General features: G+C 53.5%; 1 protein-coding gene and 1 long non-coding RNA gene across 7 annotated transcripts in view; one reads left to right on the top strand and one right to left on the bottom strand.

Moving 5' to 3' along the window:
- The window catches only part of RASSF7 (Ras association domain family member 7), a 33,555-nt gene extending 19,980 nt beyond the window's left edge, over positions 1-13,575 (top strand). For 2 of the 6 annotated variants that reach the window (XM_030949433.1, XM_030949434.1), the window contains exons 2-6: positions 8,920-9,073; positions 9,269-10,168; positions 11,145-11,313; positions 11,960-12,070; positions 12,783-13,575. In XM_030949433.1, the coding sequence (XP_030805293.1) occupies positions 8,993-9,073; positions 9,269-10,168; positions 11,145-11,313; positions 11,960-12,070; positions 12,783-12,814 (1,293 nt within the window). In that variant the 5' untranslated portion in view covers positions 8,920-8,992 and the 3' untranslated portion in view covers positions 12,815-13,575. Of the gene's footprint in view, positions 1-8,919; positions 9,074-9,263; positions 10,169-11,144; positions 11,314-11,959; positions 12,580-12,782 lie in introns of those variants that run through there. The other 4 variants (XM_030949428.1, XM_030949429.1, XM_030949432.1 and 1 more) reach the window with 3 other exon arrangements.
- Positions 13,576-16,988: 3,413 nt separating this feature from the next.
- LOC115904212 lies at positions 16,989-19,931 on the bottom strand. Its single transcript, XR_004060770.1, has 3 exons — positions 19,561-19,931; positions 17,812-17,979; positions 16,989-17,154 (listed from the first exon to the last, which is right to left on the bottom strand). It is a non-coding gene; the product is annotated as an uncharacterized LOC115904212 (long non-coding RNA).
- Between the last annotated feature and the right edge of the window lie 3,386 nt (positions 19,932-23,317).

Here is a 23,317-nt window from a genome sequence, read left to right as displayed (position 1 = left end):
AGCTTAATTGTCAGAGAGCAGCTCGTGGTCTCCCTGGACTCTTGACCAGTGTGCCCGGGTCTTTGCTTGATGGTTTGTGCCTGTAGAAAGTTAGGTGTTTCTCAGGCTTGCTCTGAGGTCACCTCTCCCTCCTCCTCTCCCTGCCCTGATTCCTTTGGGATGGGACTTTCTCAGGGCAACTTGTCAAGTCCTTGGGGTCCCATCCCAAAGGAGTGGGTCTGTGAGGCTTTCCCAGGGCTAACCCAGCCTGGGCACAAGGCTGCACCACGTCATATGTGATCCAAGGTACTCCCACTTGTCCACCATCAGTGGGGAAAAAAAGCTGAGACACAGCATAGATGTTTGTGCATAAAGGATTCCTGTAGTTAAGTGTTTTTGTTGGTTTTTTAAAGAGCTTTCTATTGCTCTTTCTAGTATTTTAAAAATTTTGCAAACTCACCATTATATGTTGGAAAAGGACATTAGCTCTCCCACTTTGAAAGGGAAGCATCATTGGGACCCAGGAGTGGAGGTGCTAGAAACATGGCTTTGAATCTTTGATGCTGCATGCTGAGGACTAGCTGTCCCTCAAAACTCCTTCTCAAGTATTTTTTGGACTGCCTTAATGCAGTTTGAGGATTGCCTAGGCTGAGACATTGGATTTGGTATCGTCCTCTTTGAGTTCATTTGGCTTTGTAATGACCTACTGTGAGTCTAAAAAAGTTGGGCTAGGAAAATCAAAAGTACTTATTTCCCCAAAGCGACCCCATGTGAGTATTAGCTGCATGAGGATTAAGCACCTAAATGCTTCAGAAAAAACAATGTATTTTTATTGAGTCTCCCACTCTGTGCAGGCAGGAGTGCTGGCCCAGTCCCCAGCTCATGTCCCAATCCCATTTTGATCCTTCAGGTGTCATTAAGTGCTGGACCTATGTGTGGAGCAAGAGATGGAGCCCTTTGCTGGCATTAAAACCCCTTCAGCCAAAAGTCCAGCAAGACAGTTTGGGGGATTAGTTGGTCATACAGCCATGATTTCCTTCACTTGTTGTAGGGCTGTGATTTGTACCCCTGGATGGATGTCCCAGATGCACTTGCCTCTCCAGAGATATTCCATTATTTTATTGCTTTAAAGAGCTTATTGTCTCTGGGTGGGTTCAGGCAGTGATTGATAGCACCTCCACTAATTAGTCATGTGCCAGGTAGTGTGAAAGCAGAGACTTCTAAAATACCCAAGGGTCTTATCAAAGGTTTCAGCCAGGATTCATTCTGAATCTCTTGTTTATTTGTCTTTGTGTCTGAGCATGTAAGAGAAAGGAGCCTATTCAGCTCTCTTCAAAGGGTCCTTAAAATCCTTTTTAATCCTACAAAGTTATAAATGAATATCCATGACAGCATGCACCTGCGTGTTCATCTGTGCATCCTCTACTCTGGACAGCCAGCAGTGTGTCCTTGACATGTGGGTGCTTTCTGAAGCAGGGTAGGAAAATGCAAGTAATTCTGGAAGTGGAGAATAAAATCTGGAAGGTTTATGCCTGGTTGTGCATTTGCTAATTTGTTAATTACCTTCTCCTGTAGGAGGAGAATTGGAATGGAAAGAGGATTGCTTATGGCTGACACCAGCACTTCTAAAGGAGGCTGGAAGACAGGTTGGAGGGAAAATATTTGTAGGTATTTGCCTTTTTTGTGTCCCAGGCCCTACTTACAGGACAGCTGCAGAGCCTGAATTTTCCTGTATTCCTATGGGGATGAAATTCTTGATTCGTTTGACAGGAGACAGGGAGAGTGCCTGTCACTGCTCGCATTATAGGGGGTCAAGGCTCATCCCCTGGGCTGGACTGGGTGAGCATCTCAAGGAAGCTGCACTTTGAGGGTCCTTTCTGGCTCTTCTGGAGGCACTGGGAGAGAGACTCATTGGTTGGGTCTTGCCCTTGAAGGTGGGGGGAATGGAAGTTCTCTTCCTTGGCTGAGGAGGAGTATTTCCCGGGCTTAAGCAGGCTCTTGCCTCTCAAGATTGCTCCTGCATTCTGCGTGGTGAGAAATCCCGACTTAGGGAATGGACTGTGTGCAATAACTCACAAACTGCATCGTGCTTTCGCTGATGACTGACTGCTGTGGCAGATGAGCACAGCAGGGATTCTGGACCTGCTGCCACATGAGTGCCATGGTTGTGTTTGTGTGGATGCTTGGGCAAGTACCCCTCAGAGCCTGCCTTTTAGGAGCTGGATTCATCCCCTAAAGATGATGAACCTAATCTAGATCAGCCTAGAGCCCCAAGATACCTAGACCTAGTCTTGCCCCTGTACTGGAGACAAAGCTAGGTCCATCCTGGGCATGGCATGAGGATGCACTCAATTGCACAAGAAAGAAAAGAGCATGGGAGTGCAAAAGCCTTTCCTCTTTCCCCTCTAATCTACACACTGTTGCTAATTTGCTTCTCCCCCTTGGGAAGAACCTACGGATTTATTTCCAGCTGCTTCCATGAAGTCACTCTTCACATGTGGGACTGGGGGTGATGGTAATGGTTACAGGAATAGCAGGTGCTGCTAATGGTGCCCTTGCAAACCTTCATGTTTAGGGCAGACTTTTTCCTAGGCAGCCCTGCCAGCTCTCCCCCCATGGACAGTAGCCATTAGTGCTGCAAGGGAGAAACATAATGCATGCAGGTGTGAAAGATGATCCTTCCGCTTCCAGGCTGAAGCGCTGTAATATGAGTGTGTTTAGTAGGTGGAGGGGTGTTTTTGCTGCTTTTAATTTATAATGAGCTTTTGGTTGGTGGCTCATCTATGAGGTGGACTGACTAGTAATCATCCCTAAAATGTCACTGGCTGTGATTCTAGATGTTTTCATATGATTCTCAATGCTGACTTGGCATGGTCACAAATCTTAATCTTGTCTAAGAGGGAGAAAAGGTCTCCCAGCTTCTTCACAGTGCTGTTTGTGTTTCTTCTGTTTCTGTGTGGGTCTGATGCTGTAGCAGGCCCAAAAGCTTGGGTTGAAAAGCAGAAATCCTGGCAGGTGGGGGTGGCATGCAGTGAGTATCTTTGACACCAGTCATGATGTGAGCCTCCCTCCCCTAAATCCCTGCCAAAGGCCATCACCCTGAGGACTGTCCTTGTTCTGCGTCACAGCCCTGGGCAGGATTTGTACCTGACTCTTCCTGCCCTGCTCAGCATTGGCCAGCCTCCCCAGGCATGTTAGCATGGGTCTGTAATTTTTGGGAGGAAGTGGAGCAGAAAATCTCTAAGCCTCTGTTTTTCTCTTAATGGGGTTTTGCTGGTGTGGTGCTTATGGCCCTCCAGAAATCTCTCTTTGGGCAGTTCCTGCAAGACTGCAAGATCCTCATGTGGGACATGTGCCCCCTTGGATTGACAGAGGATTTTCGTGGTGGTCTGTGATTTCTGGCTCAAATCATGCTTTAGCTCTCAAGCATGCAAATGCCACAAGCCATAGTTTTCCTTTGATCTCCTTCAGTGCAAAAAGCCCTTGAAACACAGATGTAACTTTTGCTGATGCCAAGTGTGCATTATGTGCTGTAGGATGCCCCCAGCAGAAGCTGCTTGCTATTGGAAGGCAGCAGGCCCTTGGGAGGTGTTTGGGCTTGGGTCCATCCACACATCTCTGGTAAAAGTGCACCTTCAGATTAAATTACCATTTTGCTAATTTGCCAATTTTTAAGGCTTTCTGTCAGGCACAACATGTCAGAGTAGGGAGCTGGATGGGGGATGGTGGGTGAATTGAGGATATGGTGCTATTATGGCCACCCCTAAATAGGCTGCTTGGGTGTGAATTAGAGCCCCATGCTGGCTGCTTACTTGCTCCTGGGTACTTGTGGCTGCCTTGTGTAAGAGCTGGTGGCTTCCTTAGGCCTGGGGTGTGAGGAGCACTTGCACACCCTCCCTGTGATGGTGGAAGGATGAAGAGCTGCCTCTCTGGGCTGTGACCACTCTGGTAGGACTTGTTTGTCACCTCTGAGCTTGTTTAACCCCTGTCAACTCTTTGTGCTGGGATGAAGTAACCCATCTGCTGCTCCAGTTTGGAGCTCTGTGCTGCAAGCGTCTCAGCCTCACCCTGTGCTGATGGCCCCTGTGCTGAAGGACAGAACACTGCTGCCTTTGGTAGGTGACCCTCTTGGCTGCCTTGCACTGGGCCAGAGGATGTGTTCCTTCAGGATCCTGGGGCTGGCATCCTCAGGACAAGCTGGAATGGTGGAAAGGTCATGCACCAAGTGGCTGGGGCTTTGCCTGGTGCTCCCAGCTGCAGTGGCAGTGACCGTGGGTGGTTGCCAGACTGTGCTGCACCAACAACTTGTTCAGACATGTGGATGGTCATCTCTGCCCAGCAAGGGAACTGCCAGCCTGGCACGTGCCATGGCATCAAACCTTGCCATAGCTGATCCGTGCTCAGCATTGGACCAGCCAGCGGTCAACCCTAACCATGGCATTGCCTTCTGTCCTGGGATGGACATGGCATGGAGAGCCCAGCACAACTGCTCAGTCCCTGTAACAGCTCAGCCAAGGGCAGGTGATGTCACTCCAAAAGAGGGTCCTGAGGCAGCAGGACACAGTTCATGGTGTTGAGGGAAACCTGGACCATGTCCCATCCCCTCCAACCTGCTGCAGGTGTTGTCAGGAGGCTTCAGTTATTTATGGATCTTCTCTGTGTTGGTCACCAGAGTAACAGGAAGGCTTCTGCCCCACCAGAGGTTTCAGCAGGTGGGCAAGTACCATCTCTGCCCTTTGGTGCAGGAGCTGGGCCCAGTGCTCAGAGCAGGGAGAGCCTTGAGGAAGTATTAAATAGCTGCTGGATGTGTCACTGCAGCAGTTGAAGCAGGGCAGTGAGTCACAGCCAGCCTGCCAGTGCCCCAGCACAGAGGGTGGCAGCACAGGCCAGCCCTCCCCTCCCCACCTGCTGCTTACTCATGTGTTGGGTTGGATTTTTTACTGGGGTGTCTGCACACGGCTGGGATGAGCATCCCCCTGGCACTGGGTGGGAGAGGAGCCAGAGGGTCAGGTTCAAAGGAGAAATAAAATGACTGAGAGTACCCAGCATTTTCCTGGGCTGCATCCAGAGGGATGCAAAGCTGCTAGTCCCTATGGACACCTTGGTGCTTCATGGATGGCAGGCTCATCACAGCCTGCTCTCAAGTACTAATGCAGTTTATTGAGTCTTTATGACCCTACCCTCAGCCCAAACCCTGATACAAAAGGCTAATCTTCTGGATTCCTTTCACTTTTAATTAGGCTTTCTTGGAAGCCTTCCCTGTGGTGCTCCTCTCCTGCCACCTGGCCCTGTACCCAGCTCCCTGCCAGGGGGTGGACACAGGGAGGTGAGTGAACCTGGAAAAATGGGTGAAGCCTTAGTGCTGGCAGGTTGCCCATATCAACCTGTTGGTCCCAGATGGTCCTTTTTAGGAGCTGTGGTAGAGATGTTTGGGGTACTTTGGTGTTTGGGTTGCAGTAGGCCTTGCTGTTGGGTACAAAATGGGTGAGTTTTTTCTGAAACAGATTTTGATTTTTTTAAAAATTATTATTATTGTGTGTGGCAAAACATATTAGACAGACTCTTGCAAAGTGCTTGCACTCCTTGGCTGGAAGGTGCTGTCTCAGCTTCTGAGAGACCCCATAGGGGACATGGCAGGTGGCCCTACATATAAGGAGTGGTCTTCACTTTTGTGAGGAGGGTGACTGGCCAATATTCTATTATTTCAGGTCCAGGGGAGGTCACCAGACCCTTGTGAGTCCCAGCAGCCGTCAGGATGGCAGTTTGCAGGAGCAAGAGGTGCATCCTCCTGCATGTGCAGAAATACTCCTTCATCTCCACTTCCTTTAGCCTGACAATTTCAGGGAGGCTGGGAGACAGCAGTGCCAGGAATCAAAATAAAGCTGTGGGATCTGAGATTTTTAATTTAAAAAAATATTTTTTTCTAGTGTCAGCATTTGAAATTCTGAGTTTCAGTCAGGAAATCTGTTGAAGTCATGGCATGAATCATCCCTACCCTCAATTTTAGGACCCATCACATGGAGAAAGGGAACAGAAAATTAGTCATTTTGTTAATCTGCTTCCAATAAAAATTATTTAGAATGAAATGAGCGGCCTTTGGGAGCAGCAGTCATGTGTCCTGGCACCCACAGCCACCTGCTGGCTTCCCTGGTGCTGTTTTGGGGCAGGGGCAGGGCCTGGCAGCTGCCTGCCCTTCGGGTTCGTGATCAAAGCGACCTCCTGGGACAAATACAAACACAGGCAGCTGGAAACCTGCCTTCTGCTGAGAAGCTGCTCTTCCCCAGGAAAAGTAATTCTTGCCCAAGAAAAAGGCCATTATTTCTCCTACCTGGTGGTGTAACAAGGGCATCCACTATTAAAGCAGGGGGTTGGCAGAGAACCCCATTAAGAGAGGGGTCTATTTGCAAGTGGGGCAATGTGACCCACCCCCAGCTGCTGGGGGTTTGAGTGATGGTAAAGAACTGAGTAGGTTACAGCAAAGGTGATGCTTGGGGCAAGGTGAGTGTTTATAGGTTTATTGTCTCATGGGGTTTTATGGTGGTTTTTTTGTTTTGGTTTTTTTTTTTTTTTAACTAGGTGATGCTGTCATGGTGGAGTATTGGGGATGAGATGCTGAGTGCAGTCTGTGATGTCCCTCCCAGGCAGGAACTGAGGGGATCAGGGAGCATTGCAGGTCCCCTCAGATAAGGATGAACCTTCATCCTCTCTGCTCCCTTGTGAGGCCAGGAATTTGGGGAAAGAGGGGAGCGAGGCTGGTTTTGAGTGGGAGCTGATCCTCCCCAGAAGGCAGGGGGAGGGCAGGCAGGGAAGGGAGCAGCCCCCAGCCCTCTTCAAGGGGACAGATAACATCCTGTAACTGGCTGCAAGCTGGACACAACTCCCAAACCCCCAGAGGTTACAGCAAGGACCCCCTGTGCTTGCAAGGATCTAAGGAAGCAGTAAAATCCATTGGATTTTGGGGTGCTGGAGAATGTGATGGGGATTATGCCCTGGCTGCTTTCTGGGGGTTTCTCCTGCATGAGGAGCAAGGCTGGCGGCCTGTCTCCCAGCCTGTTGGCAGCGCTGTGCCGCAGGCCGGGCTGCTGGTAAATGATTGCCTGCAAGGCCAGCCAGGGCGGGGCCAGAGCTTGGTGCCTGGTTTGAACCCGGACAGGTGCCCGGGACCCGTGTGCCCGCAGCCATCCTGCTCCCACAGCTCTCGGCAGCCCCGCATTTTGGCAGCAAGGTGAGACTGTTCCGTGTGACTCAATGAGCTGCCTTATTTTGCTTGCTTATTCTTAAGCTCCTGGCCCCCGTATCCTGGGTCGTGGCACAAGAAGCCGGATTTGAGACTAGCTTGGTCCCTGGCCAGGGAAGGGGGGTGTAGGGAGTGCTCTATGGGGTGTGTTGCTCTCCAGTTGTGGTGTTAGGGTGCTTCTGAGGGGAGGTTGGGGGGATGAACAACAGTGGTTTCAGGGTGATTTGGGTGGTGCCGCTGCGGCACCTGGACTTTGCTCCATGCCGGGGGACAGTGGCAGCCTTGAATACACAGGGCTGGGGAGTGGTGCCAAAACGCAGCTTCAAATTTATATCGTGCAAATGTTAGTGGTTTGGGGCTTACAGGGAGGTGGGCCGAACCCAAGGTGTCCTTCAGCCCCACAGTTTTCCCCGGTGGCTCAGCCAAGGCAAACATGAGCTCAGCGCTGAGGTATTTGTGACGGCTGCTCCGTGCCCGTGTTTTGGAGGTGGGCAGGGAGGTGGCACCAGCAGGACCCGGCACCTGCGCAGAACGGCCTCACCAAGCCGTGTCCTCCTTGGTTTCTCCTTGCCTTTCTCACACCACAATTAAAATTCCTCATCACCGGAGACAGGACCCTTCAAGCCCTCCCTTTGATTACTCGAGTAGACAACAAAAAATAATGAAGAAGCGGAGTTTAACCTAAGGTTAAACACAGCCTGGCTGCAGACTTGGGATAGCTGGAGCAGAGGGAGGCGCTGTGACCAGCCAGGTGAAGCTGGGAAAGCAGTTTGTGACCCCCCTGGATGGAGGGCCTGAAAATTTAGTGTATGTTACTCCATCCAGGACTTTCAGACAAGACTGATAGTGTCAAACCAGTGTTATAGCAGGGAAAATAGATACATCTTTGCATGGTGTTTGAAAACTCTGTAAGCTTAAATATTTGAGTTCTTGACGGCTTGTGCTTAATTTTTTTTAATTTATGCCAGTTGCAGTTGTTGAGCTGCTGGAAGAGACAGGAGTTGGGTGTGCCCAGGCTAAGAGATGTTGTTTTATGGTAGTAGTACCCACTGGATGGGAGTTGAGCTGAGCCCAGTGTTGGTCAGAGCCTAGGCTTTGTCATGGGTGTTTATGCCTGGCTACCCCTCCCAAACCCTACCTTTGGTCATGCTTTTGTTCAGAAAGAGGCTTTATTTTAATTTCTTAATCTCTGTCTGATAAATTGAGATGGATGTAAATATGAAAAGATTAAAATGTGCATTATCTGCACCTTCCCTCTATATCATTGCAAAAGTGGGCCACCAGTAGTTCATCTGTCTTTTCCAATGTTGTTTAGAAAATCCCTCAGTGCCATTGTCAAATTTCCAGAGAAATTGCAGTGAAAGTCCAGAAAACCCATAAAACCCATTAAAAGTCTGTGCTCACAGCAGAAATAACCTGATCATCTTTTGGGCACCACACAGACACACAAACCTCATCACTTCCCACCACAGGAAGATCTGGACCCACTGTCCAGACATGAGGAAAAAAAATTTCTTTGCAGATGAATATCAGTGTTTAATAACATCAACAAAAGTGCAATTTGTGCACAGGGTGGCAGCGAACAACTTCTTGGTCTGGGGTTCACCCCATGGGATGATGATTTAATCATCACTGCTTTCAAAGTGTCTTGTATTCCTTGTTAGTGGCTTGGGATGGAAACCTGGTTTCTTTTCTCCCCACAGGCAGCCTGTCCTGCAATGACCCAGAGCACCTGAGGCCCGGCAGCTGTGGGGATGGAGCTGAAGGTCTGGGTGGATGGGATCCAGAGGGTCGTGTGTGGAGTCTCGGAGCAAACCACCTGCCAAGAAGTGGTCATCGCCCTGGCACGGGCCATTGGTGAGCCATCTCCATCTGCTGGGGGGTGCCCCATCTGCGGGCTCTTCTGGGAAGAGGAGTCCTTGGGCAGGTGGAGGTCTTGCTTGGTGGTGGTGGGGATGCCAGCAGCACGGCCTGTGGGGCAGCAGCCTCAGCACGCCCCTGCTGGCCTCTGCTTTCCGGATCTGATGTGCTCACCTCCTCCCGGCAGGTCAGACGGGCCGCTATGTGCTGGTGCAGAAGCTGCGGGAGAAGGAGCGGCAGCTGCTGCCGTTGGAGTGTCCCCTGGAGTCGCTGGCCAAGTGTGGGCAGTATGCCAACGACGTGCAGTTCATCCTGCGGCGGACGGGCCCCAGCATGGCCGAGCGGCCCTCCTCGGAGGGTGCTCCCCAGGCTCCCGAGAGGACGTTCATCCGGGCCAGCTTGCCCATCAAGCCCAGGCTCACCAGCATAGATGGACCCCGTTCCAGGGAGCCCAAAAAATCCATGACCTTCAGCCTGGGTCCTACAGGCTCCAGCGACCTGTTCACCGTCAGCCGATGGAGGCACCAAACACGGGATGGGCTAGACTTGGAGGCTGGTGGTGTTGTCCAGCCCTCCAAGGAGGAGCTTTTTAGGAGAGTGCTGCAGCAGCAGGAGCAGCTGCATTCCTTGGAGGCCCATAGGGACACCCTAGAAATGGACCTACGGCTCTGGGAGCGCAGCCGGCTTGCTGGGCAGGAGAATGAGATCCTCTATCTGGAGCAAGTGGTGCGGAGGAATGAGACGGAGCTGGGTGAGGAGGAGTTCTGGCAGAGTGAGCTCCGGCTGGAAAAGGAGTGCGAGCGGGAGCGACAGGAGCGAGTGAGGAGCCTGCGGGCCAGCCTGGAGGAGTACACCCAGAGGATCTATGAGCTGAGTGTCCGGACTGAAGCCCTGCAGGAGGAGATCCAATGGGAGATGGCTGAGAGGGCCAAGAGGGGGAAGGAGATCTCTATGCCCAGCCCCATAGAGCTGGAGGACATGGCCACCAAAATGAAAAGGGACTTGGAGGCCAAGGTCAAGCAAGGCACCCAGCTGGAAAGCAACTTGGCCAGTGTGGAGAAGGCCCTGGAGGAAGCTGAAAAGAACCTGCAGGTAGGTAGGACTGGGTTGAGCCACCCCATGGGATGGTAAGACCTTCAGAAGGGGGTGGGACCAGCTTTCCAGACACATTAGACCTATGGGTTGAGTGGGGTTGGTTACTCCACCTGCCCAGTGAACTTGGGACTGGGTGCACAGCTCTCTGCAGCAGTGATCACTGACAGAGGGACACCACCACTCTTGCCCCACTGGCACGGGGTCCCACACCCATTGCTCTCTGTGCAAGCTACAGTCTGGGCTAATGCTCCTTCTGACTGGTGCCCCAGGAGCTCAGCATCACCTCACTCCAGCACAGACAATGGTACTGGAGCAAGTGGTCCACGTGTGGGGTTGATGGCATTGGCACAAGGGTCAATGTCATCTTGGATGAAGGAGTCACAAGGGGCATAGCACAGGTCCCCGTGCTGCCTGTGCACAGTCTCTCAACCGTGCAGGGCTTAGGCTCGTGGTGGGGGGCTGTGCAGTGTGGAGATGGCAGCTCTGGGAATGAGCTGTGATGCCCCCCCAGCTCTCCTGTTGCAGCCTCCCAGCATCAGGGGTCAAGGGGCTGCATGACTCCCGCCTTCTTCCCACCATGTCCCTTTGGAGCAAAACGGGGAAGCTTTTATCCAGGCTTTTCCCAGGCTGTCCCTGCTTTCAGCATCCTTCCTTGAGCATCTCATTTGCATTTGGCATCTCCCAGCACAGCGGCTGCCGTTTGATGGCTGCTCGCACCCTCTTGTGGAGATGCAGCAGAGCAGGGCTGTTCCCAAACCAGCGTCATCCTCGTCCCCGTTGCCTGGGCACCTCCCTTCCTGCAGCCCTCAGAGAGGGGCGGCTGAGCTGCAGTACCCCTGAGGTTCCCCGTGCTGGCATCGGCAGGGTGAGCCCCAGCCGGGGGGAGCAGCCCCAGCGGATGATTGCCGGCCGGCTTGGGGCATGGGGGGAACGTGCGGCTCACCCTGTCCCCCCCTCGGTGTGTGTTTTGCAGGCCCAGACCCAAGAGCTGGAGGAGTTAAATAAGGAGCTGAGGCAGTGCAATTTGCAGCAGTTTATTCAGCAGACGGGGGCCACGGTGACCGTCCTGCAGGCCCGGTCCGAGGAGGACGCCCAGCCGGAGCCGAGCCCGTGCGAGCTGCCAGCCTACCGGAGAAACGGAGGTCAGCACGCTGCCGCTGGCTCGGCCGCGGGGGCTGCTCCGTGGGACCCTGCCCGCTCCCTGCCTCCCTCTCCGAGGAGTCAGCCCCAAAGCTGACCAGTTCTGCCCTGGGCACTGAGATTAGGCAGGTGGGGGTTTGTGTGCTGACATGGCAGTCACTCACCACTCCACGGGGTTTCAGAGATTTTTCACCCCTGAGGCTCCTTCCTCCTCCCCATTGAAGCCTGGGGGCTACTAGTAGACGTGCACGGGAATCAGATCCTGCATTGCTGCTTCTGGGGCCGAAGGGGCTGCAGGGAGCTTTCCTTCACAGCCTTGTTCATGTCACCACAGCGGCTGCAGCAGAAGGCAGGTGGCTGAAGGCCAGCGTCAGTCCCCGGGGGCTGTGGGCTGGTGGGGACATCCTCTGGCCGCAAATGACCTTTCTGTGTTTGGCGAGGGAAGGGTGGTGCCCAGGGCCTTGTCTGCATCCTCACAGACATGAAAGGAGGTGGCAGGGGGGTTCTTATGGAAAGGAACCTGGTCATTTCTCCTTTGGAGCACCCAGAGCGGGTGACATGACTGCCCTGTGGCACTGCAGTGGCTGTGCCCACGAGGCTGGGAGGCTTGAGCCCTGCCTGAGCTGGATGTTTTTCCCCATCCTGTAGGTTTTTCTCCCACCGCTGGTACAGACTTGCCTCCCCAGGTCAGCACCAAGCAGCTCCTTGGCCATCCCAGGACCCTGCCGGAGCCCCTGGTGTCCAGCCTGAACCCCGAGGGTGCGTATGTCCCACTGGGGCCCTGGGAGCGTGAGCTGCTCTGCAGAGGATGGGTAGGAAGAGGGGAGAGGCTTTTGCTGCCCAAAATGGGCTGCAGAGAGCAAGCGTGTGCTGGTGGTGGGAGGCCAGAGCTATTTATAGATGCCATTAGGAAGCGCAAAGCTCACACTCTGGCAGTCTCTGCTGTGCTGCCAGGGGCTCACACACTGGCAGCCTGGCTCTCTGCCCTGCCAGGAGCTGTGGAGGATGGTTCTCATCTCCTTTCCTGCCACTCTGTATCCCCCAGGGTTAAGGCCTTGCTCAGTTAGGATGAGGAGGACTTGTCTCCTGTCTTGTACAGGAGCTACTTTTATTCCATCTTAGTGACCAGTTCATCCCAAAACCTTTTCTACCTCTTGTAACTCTTTTGTCACCTTGCACCTGTTTTTTGGGTGCAGCAAAAAAGAGCTGTGGAAGAGACACCTACCTGCTGTGGTGATGCTACCTCCACCCTGGCATCCTACTCCCACCCATGCCAGCTTTGCCCCCACAAAACCCTATTGCCATCCTCTGCACAGCCCAATACATCCACCCCCATCCTTCAGGACACTGCAGCAACTGCATTCCCATCTCCCCTTGTGCTCACATACATCCTGTTTTCCACTCTCCTTTTTGCAAGTGCTCACCCACCATGGTGGGATTGCTCAGGTGGTTTTTTTCTCTTGTCTTGCAGTTGTATCAACCAGGCAGAGCATCTGGAGGTAGAAAGGTCCCAGGCAGTGGAGGATCAATTGTCTTCAAAGTGTAACTGTATAAATAAACCATATTAAATATATATATATATATTTTATATTTTTTTTACTGCTTTATATTGTGAATGGATGTGGATGGCCAGACAGAATATTTTTACAGACTGTAAAGTAAAACTAGAGACTGATCTCACAAAGCAACCCTCTTCCTCTGAGGATGAAAGCGACTCCCTTCTATTTTTTTAAGCAGTTTCTATATTGAACAGAAAACAGCAGTGCACCCATTCTGCATCTCCTCGTCAAAAGATCCATCGTGCATTTGGAAAAGTCATTGTTGCTTTGACTAGGAGAGCAAAGGTGCAGTGGAGACCCACGAGGAGGCTCACCTGGATGGAGCAAGTTAACAGATTTCAAAGCAACTCATCACTGCAAGTGGGGCCATGACAAACAGCCTCTTCACTGGCGGCAAGGGAGGCCCAGAAACAGTTTTAAGACAAATTTCTGGCCCATCTTTTTTTTATGTATATTATAAGAAACCTGTAGGAGAAACCACTTTCTATGGTGCCGCAGACCACGCTTCAAGGAAGCACACAGCAGGAGTTGTTTTTCTTAAATTCATTTAATCTTTCAACTTCTTTTTAAAGTAAAAAATTGCAGAATGAGCCCTTCCCCGGTGGTGGTGTGAGTGGGGAGCAGGACCAAAATACTGTTGGTGACATTTCCCTGATAATTTTTTTTTTAACTCGATGGCCAGTAGTTACCATTCTGTTCATCTGTCGTGGCGGGGCACCTTGTATTTTAATTGCAAAACCAAAGCGGTTTGGGGAGGGGGTGAGTTTGTCTGGGAGATCCCTGAGCCTGTTTTCAGTGTGTCGTATGCGGAAATGTGACTTGGGCGCAGTGTTCCCGGTGAAACCCCGCTTCCCCGTGCGAATGTAAATCCCGTGCGCCGCAGATCCAATTTTCAATAAATCTTTGGGAAAGGATTTGAGCAAAGCGAGTGTGAGTGTGCTCTTGTGGCCAGGGTGAGCCATCCCTGCCGCACGCGTCCGAGTGGTTTGCGCACCCCGCAGCTGCCTCTTCCATTTCTGAGCCATCTCTTTCTATTTGCCGAATTAAAGCTGTGAGTATTTTATAACTGACTGACTCTTATGCACACAGTGCTCTTTTCTTCTTCTTTTTTTTCCCTTTTTTTTTTAAATTGTGAAGTGCTTTACAGCCAGGGGATGCAGCTTGTCTCCGGTGAGCTGCGGCCATCTCTGGGATGAAACATGGCAACATTTTAATAATGCACAGCAGCAGCAGCTCGGAGCATTTTAGGACAGGAGGCAAAGGGGGTGGTGCTCAGCTGCAGACAGGAGCAGGTAAGGGGAAATTTCCCATTTGCCTCCAAGCCCCTTTGTTTGCACCTGGATAACAGCAGCCAGGAATGTCAGCTCTTGCTGTCCATCACCATCTCCCCTGAGCTTCTGCTAGGCTCTGGTCCCTGGGGGCATCTTCCCCTCTCAAAGCTGATTTTCAAGGTGTCACCACAGTCCAGCAGGCTGATTGAGTAACATTACAGGATTAAAGTTTGCATTTTGGGGAGATCCACTGATACTGCTGTGTCTTAGGTTATGACCAGAGAGCTGCCACAGTGGGGAGATGCAATTTCAAAGCTGCCTTTTTTGAATTGGGGCTTTTGGGGCTTTTTGGGTGGGTTGCTCCTCAAGCTCCTCCTCACCCTCCTCCTTAAATCATGTATCTCAAGGAAAATTAGTTAAAAATGTGTTCATTCCATGCGGCTGCATTTGGTTTCTCCCCTGCTTGTTGCTTTTTGGGCTGCATATGCTTTTTTTTTTTTTGGACTCTTGCTTTTAAAGATTCTGCCTTGCTAAGAAGGGGGTGATGGACATTGTAAAAAGAGCATTTCAGTGCTGCTTGGGGAGGGGAGGGAAAAGCAGGTTTAGAAAACCCACTTGCCTTGGACATGGCCAGATTTCAGTGTGTCATAGGACATCCTTTATGTATCCCAAAAAACTGACCTCTGCAGGTTTAAAACTGAATCTTCCATTTTTTGGGTTACATTTGTAGCCTTGCCTTTTGCAAAATAAACAGGAATGAAGAGAAAAGGGTCATCACCTATGGTACTTCCAAATGGGGGCAGAAAATTAATTTGAATGTCTGCGGGATTTTTTTCCCCTCTGTTACGATTATATATTATTTATCAGTTTTGTAGGTTCAGTCATAATTCAGTCATAATCATAACAGGCCAAACCAGCACCAGTCTTTCCTAGAGGGAGGTGTGGGAGGGTGTGGAAAATAAGGATTTAAAATACATATCACAGCAGATTTGGCCCTTCAGCTGATGCCCTTTGGCTGGCATGCAGGATTTGGAACTGTTGCATGGGTGGGAGACAGAGTAAATCAATTGTGTCCCCCACTGATAACCTGGCATGGGGCTAGCAAGAGGGCCGTGACCAGGGGCTAACTCTCAAGACTGTGGCTCTTTGCAGATTTTCTTCATTTTGTGTCCCACCCACCATCGCCCAGCTGCTGCCTAGGCTAGCAGTGTTTTACAAGGTAATAAATTACTTTGATTAACACCTCTGTCCCTGCCGTGGTGCACGTGGGGCAGAGGTGGGTGGTAATAAACTACTGTGTTACCTCGGGAGCTCCCAGCCCAGGGTGACCTATATTCCTGGGGCGCGGGGGGCCTGCGCGGGTCCCCGCCTGTTATTTAACGCAGCGAGGCTCGATACCCGCTCCCCCGCCCTCCCGCTTTTAGCTGCTCTAAAGCCTGTGTCAATAATACATTTCTGCTATTGAATATTTTATTGATGGTTTGACTTTTTTGCTGCTCACGATTCCCATTTCAAGGCTGCGTGATTGTTCCTAATTAAAATTTTATGCCCTGGGACAAGCCTTCTTGCTACAGTGGAGATGATGCTGTCCTTTTCTAGGCCACTACAGAGTGGTAGGAAGAAATTACCATTACCCATTGTTATGAGATTAAAACAAAGCAAATAAATTATTGTTTTTTCCCTTCAAAAACAAACCAGCAGCCCAGCGTACGGCGCGTACTGGAGAGGGAACAACTGGCTCGCAGGCAAGGCAGGGATCCAAGCGTGCAGGGTGGCTCGAGGATGCTGTGCCTGGCTGCGCAGGGACCCGTGTCCCCGTGTCCCTCAGGCGCCATGGGCAGCTTCTTCCTTCCCTGGAGTGGGCAGGAATGGGCTTCAGAGCTTCTCTCTCCTCAGATGCTGCTCCTGGCTAGCTCCAGTGCCACCCGAAAATCACAAAGTGAAGGATTTACCTATTTTTCACTGGTGAGCAGTCCCGCATTTTTGTTGGCTTTTTTTTTTTTAATAAATCTGCAGGTTCTGCCAGCACAAGGCACCATTCAGAAGAGTATTTCAGCCACCTCCAGCCTCCCTGGCGCCCTTTTCCTGGCTGCACTCCCTGATATTTTTTTAGGTTTGTTTTTTTTAATATTGTGTAAGAAAAATGGCCCCCAGCTCCTCACCCCTCTATCCTGGACAGTCAGCTCCTCACCATCCTCATCAGATGGTGGTCTGGGTGCCAGCACTGCCCCAGGCCAGTGCAGTTTCTTCAGGGCAACACTGCTGCAGACACTTGAACCATCCCCAAGTGCAGTTACGTATTGGTACAAGTTCCTGGGTGTTTGGGTTTGGGTTTTTTTTTTCCCTCCCTCAATTTCATCTAGAGTGCTAGAAGCATTTGTGCTGCCTCCCAGCCCCTGGACTTGGCAAGCAGCTTTTAAAGCACACACTTCAGCACCAGTTACATAAGAAAAGGTGTGAATGTCTGGAGGAGAAAATGCCTGATGGTTTTGCTCCCCAAGTGGTGTACAGATGCTCTGCTGCTTGCTCCTGGCTGCACAGCTTCTCCCAGCATAGCACACTGCAGATGAAGAAGAGCTGTTTGAACCAGCGTGTGTGTCCATGCAGGGAGCATTGTCTGCTCTCCTATGATGATTTTTCTTTCTCCATCTCAGAGTGCAGACTGACTGCATTCTACCTTGCCCTGAAAAAAAAAACAACACCATAAAGCACTAGAGGAGGCTGGGAAATTTTCTTGTTTATGGATGAGCAAGTTTCTCTCCCAATGGAACCTCCTGCCAGCAGAAATCTTTCTTTTTTTTTTTTTTTAGGATGTATTATATAAGTCCCTGCTTGCATTTAACTAACTGACTTCCTCTTAAACAATTCATGTACTCCTTCTATTCCTCATAGAGCAGCTTGCTCCTGCGGTGAGGCTCACCTGACACTGAGACGTGTTATGGACAGAACACAACAGGCGCTTCTTCGTGTGGTGCTTGAAGGGTAAGGCCTGTTCCCTTCCCTCCATGAAGAGCTGAAACAAGAACAAAATCTTTGAAGAGCACAAAGAGTCCCTTCAACTCAACAGGCCTGAAATTCAGCATCTTCCCCTCCTGTAAGGCACTTCCCTGCCTCTCACCAAAAATCTCACAGTTCAGAGTGAAAGCACACAACTACTCTTCTAACCAAGCTAAGTACCATCTTACAAATCTGTTTATTAGCTACTGAAAAACATGAAATCAAGGGGCATCACAGCCCTACTGTATTTTCTCACTGCTCAGGAGCACCCTGCAGCTAGGCCAGGACAGAAGGGCTGATGCTGGTCTTTCTGCCTGGGGGACAATGATGTCACACCCTTCTGCTCTCCTTTTCAAGCCACCTTCACTGGCCACAGAGGCAAAATAAGATCTGGGAGGAACCAGGCATGCAGTGCAATCAGAGACATCACTGAGAAGGCACAGCTTTCCTCTTCACCTGGTCTGATGCCCTGGATTACAGTAATCAGCACTCAAACACTGGTTTTGCACATTTATTGAAGACTTCAGGTGACAGCACAGCAGGTTAGTTTTGAATCATGCCAGAAGAATGTTAAAAACAGGAATTGAGCTGGATGCTCCCCCCGCTTACTGGAGACACACACAAAAAAGGCAAAACCAAACAAACTTCACTTCAACCCCTTCCTTTTGCTTACTGGAGCTGAACAGGATGGTTCCATTGGTGGCAGGAAGTCGGAAGCATTCATACCATAGTGCTGCTCATGGGAACTGGGACAGGCCTTGCCAGGTGACCTGCAGAGCTGCTCCTGCCAGCGGCATCTCCCGGGGTTAGCTCATCAGCCAGCACAGTCCCAAATGCAGGGCTGTTCATTCAAAGAGAAACAAAGCACCTTTATTTTCAGACACAGGTTTGTTACATGCATGGTCACCTATAAAATGGGGTGGCAGAGGGACTGTGGCCCTCAGTTTCAGCTCTCAGCCACACTTGTACACGGATGGATTTTGCACCAGGTTTCCCTCTGTCCCTTTCTCTGTGTGGCTACACTGTGCCCCTGCCTGCTTGGGACCAGCAGTGGGATGATGCTGTAGGTGCAGCTAGGAAAGAAAAAAGCAATCTGGGCCTGAGACAGCTGCAAACTTGTCTGTCCCCCCAGTCCTGTCCCCCCATTAAAAAGAAAAAAATAAAAAGGCCCATTTGGCTTCTGAACAAACATGAAAGCATCTTGGGCAAATTTGGTTGGTTTTCCCATCTTCCCAGGCTGTTTGAGCACTACGGAAACACAGAGTACAGACGCAGCTGAGTTTCCTTGTGAAGAGCAGATGTTCCTCTAGGACCCAGAGGCAGAAATGATAAGAGCACGAAGGAGAGATAGGGACAGGCAAAACTTCTCAGAGAGACACTTTACCAACAGAGGACCTTGCTCTGCCTTCCGTGCAATTAACTACTTATTGACGAGAGCACTGCCAATTCCTTCAGATCAAGCCTTTACAACAGCCCAGGGCTACATGAGAGCAGCCCCAGGAGTCGGGGGAATATCTGAGCCCTTCCAGGGAACCTCAGCAGCTGCAATGAATCCTAGCTGGTTATTAGGAACTTCAGCTGACAATGAAGCTGTGCTGCTCTTCAGAAAATACACTTTTCAACTACCCAGCTTCTTCAGCAGCCAAAAAATCACAAGAGATAACTTTGTAGGAGAAGCCATCTGCTTCGTCACTTCCTCAGTTTTTAGTGACAGCCACCGTGGGTGGCTGGAAAAGTCCCTGCCTGGCTTGCCTTCCTGTTCCTCGGGGCCATGAAGTCAGAGTCCCCTGCGTGACATCACAGCACACTGGGCAAGGCAGCTCTGCAAACGCCCAGCCAGGGCCGGGCCGCCAACAGAGCCCTGGCACAAGATGAAGAAAACAGCGAGCAAAGGTGAGGGGTGGGATGGAAAAAAAACAGCAACAAAAAAGGAAAGTGAAGCTCGTTTCTGCTTTTCCTTTAACAGACTAGAGAGTCTCTGTTTAAATGTGACTCATCCGGGGCAATACTAGGCAGAGTTTCTTCTATTAACACACCCTTGGCAATAGCAGTTCAGTTAGTCACTGACCGGCTCTCAAGACGTCACCGGCCGGGACGATGCGTCTCTGACTTGGTACGGAGTCCGCTAGCATTTATTTACTTTGGAGAAGAGTAAGAGAACAGAGAGAGGCACGCCATCCCTCCTGAACAACTTTACCACCAACTACTCGCACCCACATGCCGAGGCGGCCCGTTCCCTCCATCTCCCGCGGACACACCGAGCCCCGCTGCAGGAGTGCTCAATCCTTCCGCGCTCCCCGGAGCGAGTGCGGCCGATCCTGGCCGATCATCGGGGGGCCGCAGGGCCGAGGATGGGCAACCGCTGGAGGCAGGACAGTGACCGATGGGGGAGCCGACTCCCTGGCACGCCGGAGTCCCTCACCTGGCTGGCCGAGAGCGCAGGAGGGCGTCGAGGCTTCGAGGCGCGGGTCCGGGGAGGCGAGGCGGCCGCACAGTGATGTCCGAGGAGCAGGTTAGCCGCTGTCACACGCACAGTGGAGTCGCCGAGAGCACAATGTGCGTTAGTCAGTGGCTCACCTGCTCCTGGAGGGTGACGGGGGGGCGGCGGGGCCCGCCTGCAGCATAGGCGACACCGGGCAGCGCGAAGGATGGGGCGCGGGAGGGGGGAGCCGCGCCGTGCCCGGGCTCCGCGGCGCGTGGAGCTGCAGCTCCACACTCCCACCCCCGGGACAGGCTGGCTCGTGCGGCCCCGGGGCCGGCGGCGCCCCGCAGCTCCGGAACGGGGGATCCCTCCCGCCGCCGCCGCCGCCGCCGCCGCCAACTTCTCGCTCTGCCCCGGCCCGGCCCACGCCGCGCGCCGCGGCCCCTCGCTCCGCCCCCCCGCGCCGCTCCCGCCAATAGCGACGCCGCGCGCCCGCCCGCCGGCCCCGCCCCCGCGCCGCTCCAGCCAATGGCGGCTCCGCCACCGCCCGCCGACGGCCGCGGCGGGGCGGGGCCGGGCGGGCAGGCGGCCCCCGCCCCCCGGCGGTGACAGCGGCGGGCGCGGCGCGTTCGCTTCTGCACGTCGCTGCTGCTGCGGGGAGGAACCATTTGTACCTGTTGAGCCGCCGCCCGCCTCCCGCTCACCCCGCCCCGCCGACCCCCGCCCTCCCCGCCCTCGCCGCCCCGCTCGGGCCGGCGGCCACCGGCGGCGCCCCCCTGCCCTACCGCCGCCGCCCGCGAGGAGCCCCTTGCCCACTGGACCCCCGTGGCCCCGGCACTCGTCTCCCCCTTTCCCCTCCGTCCCCTTTCCGCCCCCGCCGGAGCCCGGCCCATGGTACGGCCCGCCGGGGCCGTGCCATCAGGGCAGTGTCGGGGCGCACGTAGGCGGTGCGGGAGGGACGGGGCCAGGGGGCGGGGGGAGAGTCGGGGTGTCCCCGGCCGCCCCCGCCACTGCCGCCTCTCCTGTCGCTGCATCAAATGTCACCGTGTCACATTAATTTTTTGTATGTTTTCCCCCCTCCGTTGTTCTCCGCTGGGTTGGGCGTGCGGCGAACCCGAGTGCCCCTCGCAGTGGCAGGGGGTGGAGGTGGTCCCTCGGCCCCGGGAGTCTTCTTCCAGCAACTTCCCCCCAAAAAGGGACGTGCAGTTGGAGGTTTTCTGTACACCCTCAGTAGAACAGCGCTCAACTTCTCATGGGGTGAGCTCGCTCCCCCTCATCACCCTACAAGACAAGCTGCAGTCAAGCAAACAGCTGGAATGCTGAAAATTTTAGTGCACCTCAAGGAGGATTTGCCAAGGACCAAAGACAGAGCTATATGGATGGGCGCAGCGCTGTCCTGTAGTGGGAAAAGTCTTGTTTGGAGACTCAGATACCAGGCGTCGAGTCTGCAGGCTGGCTCCCATCCGCCCGAAATCACACACACGCCCTCCTCGAACAGATCGGAAACCAGAGCGCGTCTGGGGCAGCGGGCACGTTTGTTGTGACCCCTCCCGGTTCATTCAGACTGCTGTTGGGCAAGCAAAAACACTTCGGGTACGGATGTGGCCGCTGACAAACAACAGCCACACGGCTCATCCCTGGTGAACTGATAATGCATGCTGTCCGGCAAAAGGCACGAGCTCTGCATCCCTTCTGGAAACTCCCTCGGCATCAGCTGTCCCGGCTCTGACGGGTGTTTTGCAATCTGGAGCAAGATTTGGAAGCAAAACTCAGCGTGGGCTCCCTGATAGCTGGTGGCAATTCCACATCGAAAGGATTTCCTTACATGCTCTGCTGGAGTGCTTTAACACTCATCCGTGGCTCTGCTCTCCCACTGCCGGTGTGGAGGGGGGATGGGGGAACAGCCCCTCTTCTGCGTGACAGCCCGCACAATGACAGGCTGTCTCTGTTGTCATTTTATGTGCATGCTATGTGGGGTTTTTTTGTTTTCACCCAGCAGCCGTAGGGGAAAAGTCACGTATATTACATCTTCCCCAGCACAGGGCTGGTGCCTGGATTGGAGAGAAATTGTCTGCGGAGCACACCGACCCCTCCACCCTCCGGGCGTGAGCCAACACAAAAGAAGGCAGAGCCATGGAAAATACTCTTTTTTATAAAATCGGTATTTTTGTGGGAAGTAACATGGCTGGGTACTGCCCTGACACCTCCCTACCAGCACTGCTGCTTCTGCCAGGGTACAGGACACACGTGCTGTTGGCTCCTGTGCTCCACCAAGTCCCTCTTCTTCCAGGCAGTACTATACATTCCGGGTTTTACTTAAAAAAAAAATCCTTCAATCCTTTTCCTGAGTGTAAGCACACAGGGACTGTGTTTTGAAGCGGTCCTTGCACAGCTGGCTGCCAAGCTCTGGATGTTGCTCGGATCTCCCTGAGCGCTGTGTTAAAGCATCCGGCATGGAGCAGGGCCGGCGCCGAACAGCTGAGCGCAGGCAGCGGGCAGAGGATGGATGCGCTGCTGCGGCGGGCGAGGGGCGCACCGGGCCCTCGCTCCGGGGGTGCCATCGTCCGAGTCGTTAAAGGAACCGCCCGGCTCACAGGACGGTCACTACTGCCCTGGCAAGGCCCTGGGCCTAGGCGCTTCGCTACAGCGCTGCTGGCTTTGCCCTCAGCCCCCGCTCCCCCTCCAGCTCCAAACAAGTTCGTGGCTCAGCCCTTAATCTCTGGGATGAAATGTCCTGCTGACACGGCCGGTGTTGTCCCGGGGAGAGCTCTCGCTTATCCCAGCCCTGCAGCTCTTCCCTTTGTTCCCAGCTGGCTTCTAGTCCCCGCGGCGGTGCCAGAGCCACGATGTGTGCAGTGACAGGGAAGTGCATTCGCGGATGGCGGGAGAGCGGGCTGCTCTCCGTACCCGCCCGGTGCGGTGCCAGGGCCCCTGCGCTGCACCCATGGACTCGGGGAGGAATCCCAATGGGGGAACATGCCCTCAATCTTATGCCTGGAGGCCGGCAAGCCCCGCATGAACTAAAGTGCAAATCAGAATTTGCCTCTCTGCAGCGCAGATCTTGCCGTTTCCAACACCAGGCAGTGCGTGTCACCGGCTGGGGCATCACCAGGGGTTTCACCCCGGTCCCTCCCGCTTCGCCCCTTTTCAGGCCTCGAGCAGGCAGGCAGCAGCAAGGCTGGCGCACGCTTTGTCCCGCTCTGTGTCCTCTGGAAAAGGACCTTGTTTTCTCCCCGGTACCCGTCCGATTCCTGACAATGCCCCGAGTGTCTGCGAGGACACGCACGTTAGGTCTGGGTCACGTCCGCCTGCAAGCAGAGCCTGGGCTGCGCTCGCCTTGCCGGCGGACAGCCGAGGACAGCCCGGGCAGAGCCCCACGGCCGATGGAACAGCGTGAAACCAGCCCTTCCTCCTCTACGTGCGTGCGCTCACCCAGCGCCACGGGAACATTTGGGTCGGGCACAGCCGAGAGTAGTTAGAGGGGGAAAAAACCGCAGCGGTCTGCGAGAGGCATTGAGCACTGATCCGTGTCCTCACGGACCGCACGGGGCTGCGCGAGGATGCTCCCAGCCCCGAGGGGAGCGGAACGGAGCATCCCGCGAGCGCAGCCCCGCGCTGGCCTCGCAGCGAGGCGGCCCTTGCGCCCCGCTTTCCCTCCACAAAGCCTGCAGACACCGGCGGAGGGATGCCGGCCACCCCCGCCAACCCTGTTTCCATGGAGCAAACGGAAGCGGCCGGAGCGGGACCGGCGCTGCCC

Source organism: Camarhynchus parvulus, chromosome 5 (assembly GCF_901933205.1).
Source record: "Camarhynchus parvulus chromosome 5, STF_HiC, whole genome shotgun sequence".
Classification (NCBI taxonomy): domain Eukaryota; kingdom Metazoa; phylum Chordata; class Aves; order Passeriformes; family Thraupidae; genus Camarhynchus; species Camarhynchus parvulus.
The sequence above is the reverse complement of the archived record's forward strand: the minus strand, read 5'-3'. Positions and strand labels throughout refer to the sequence as shown.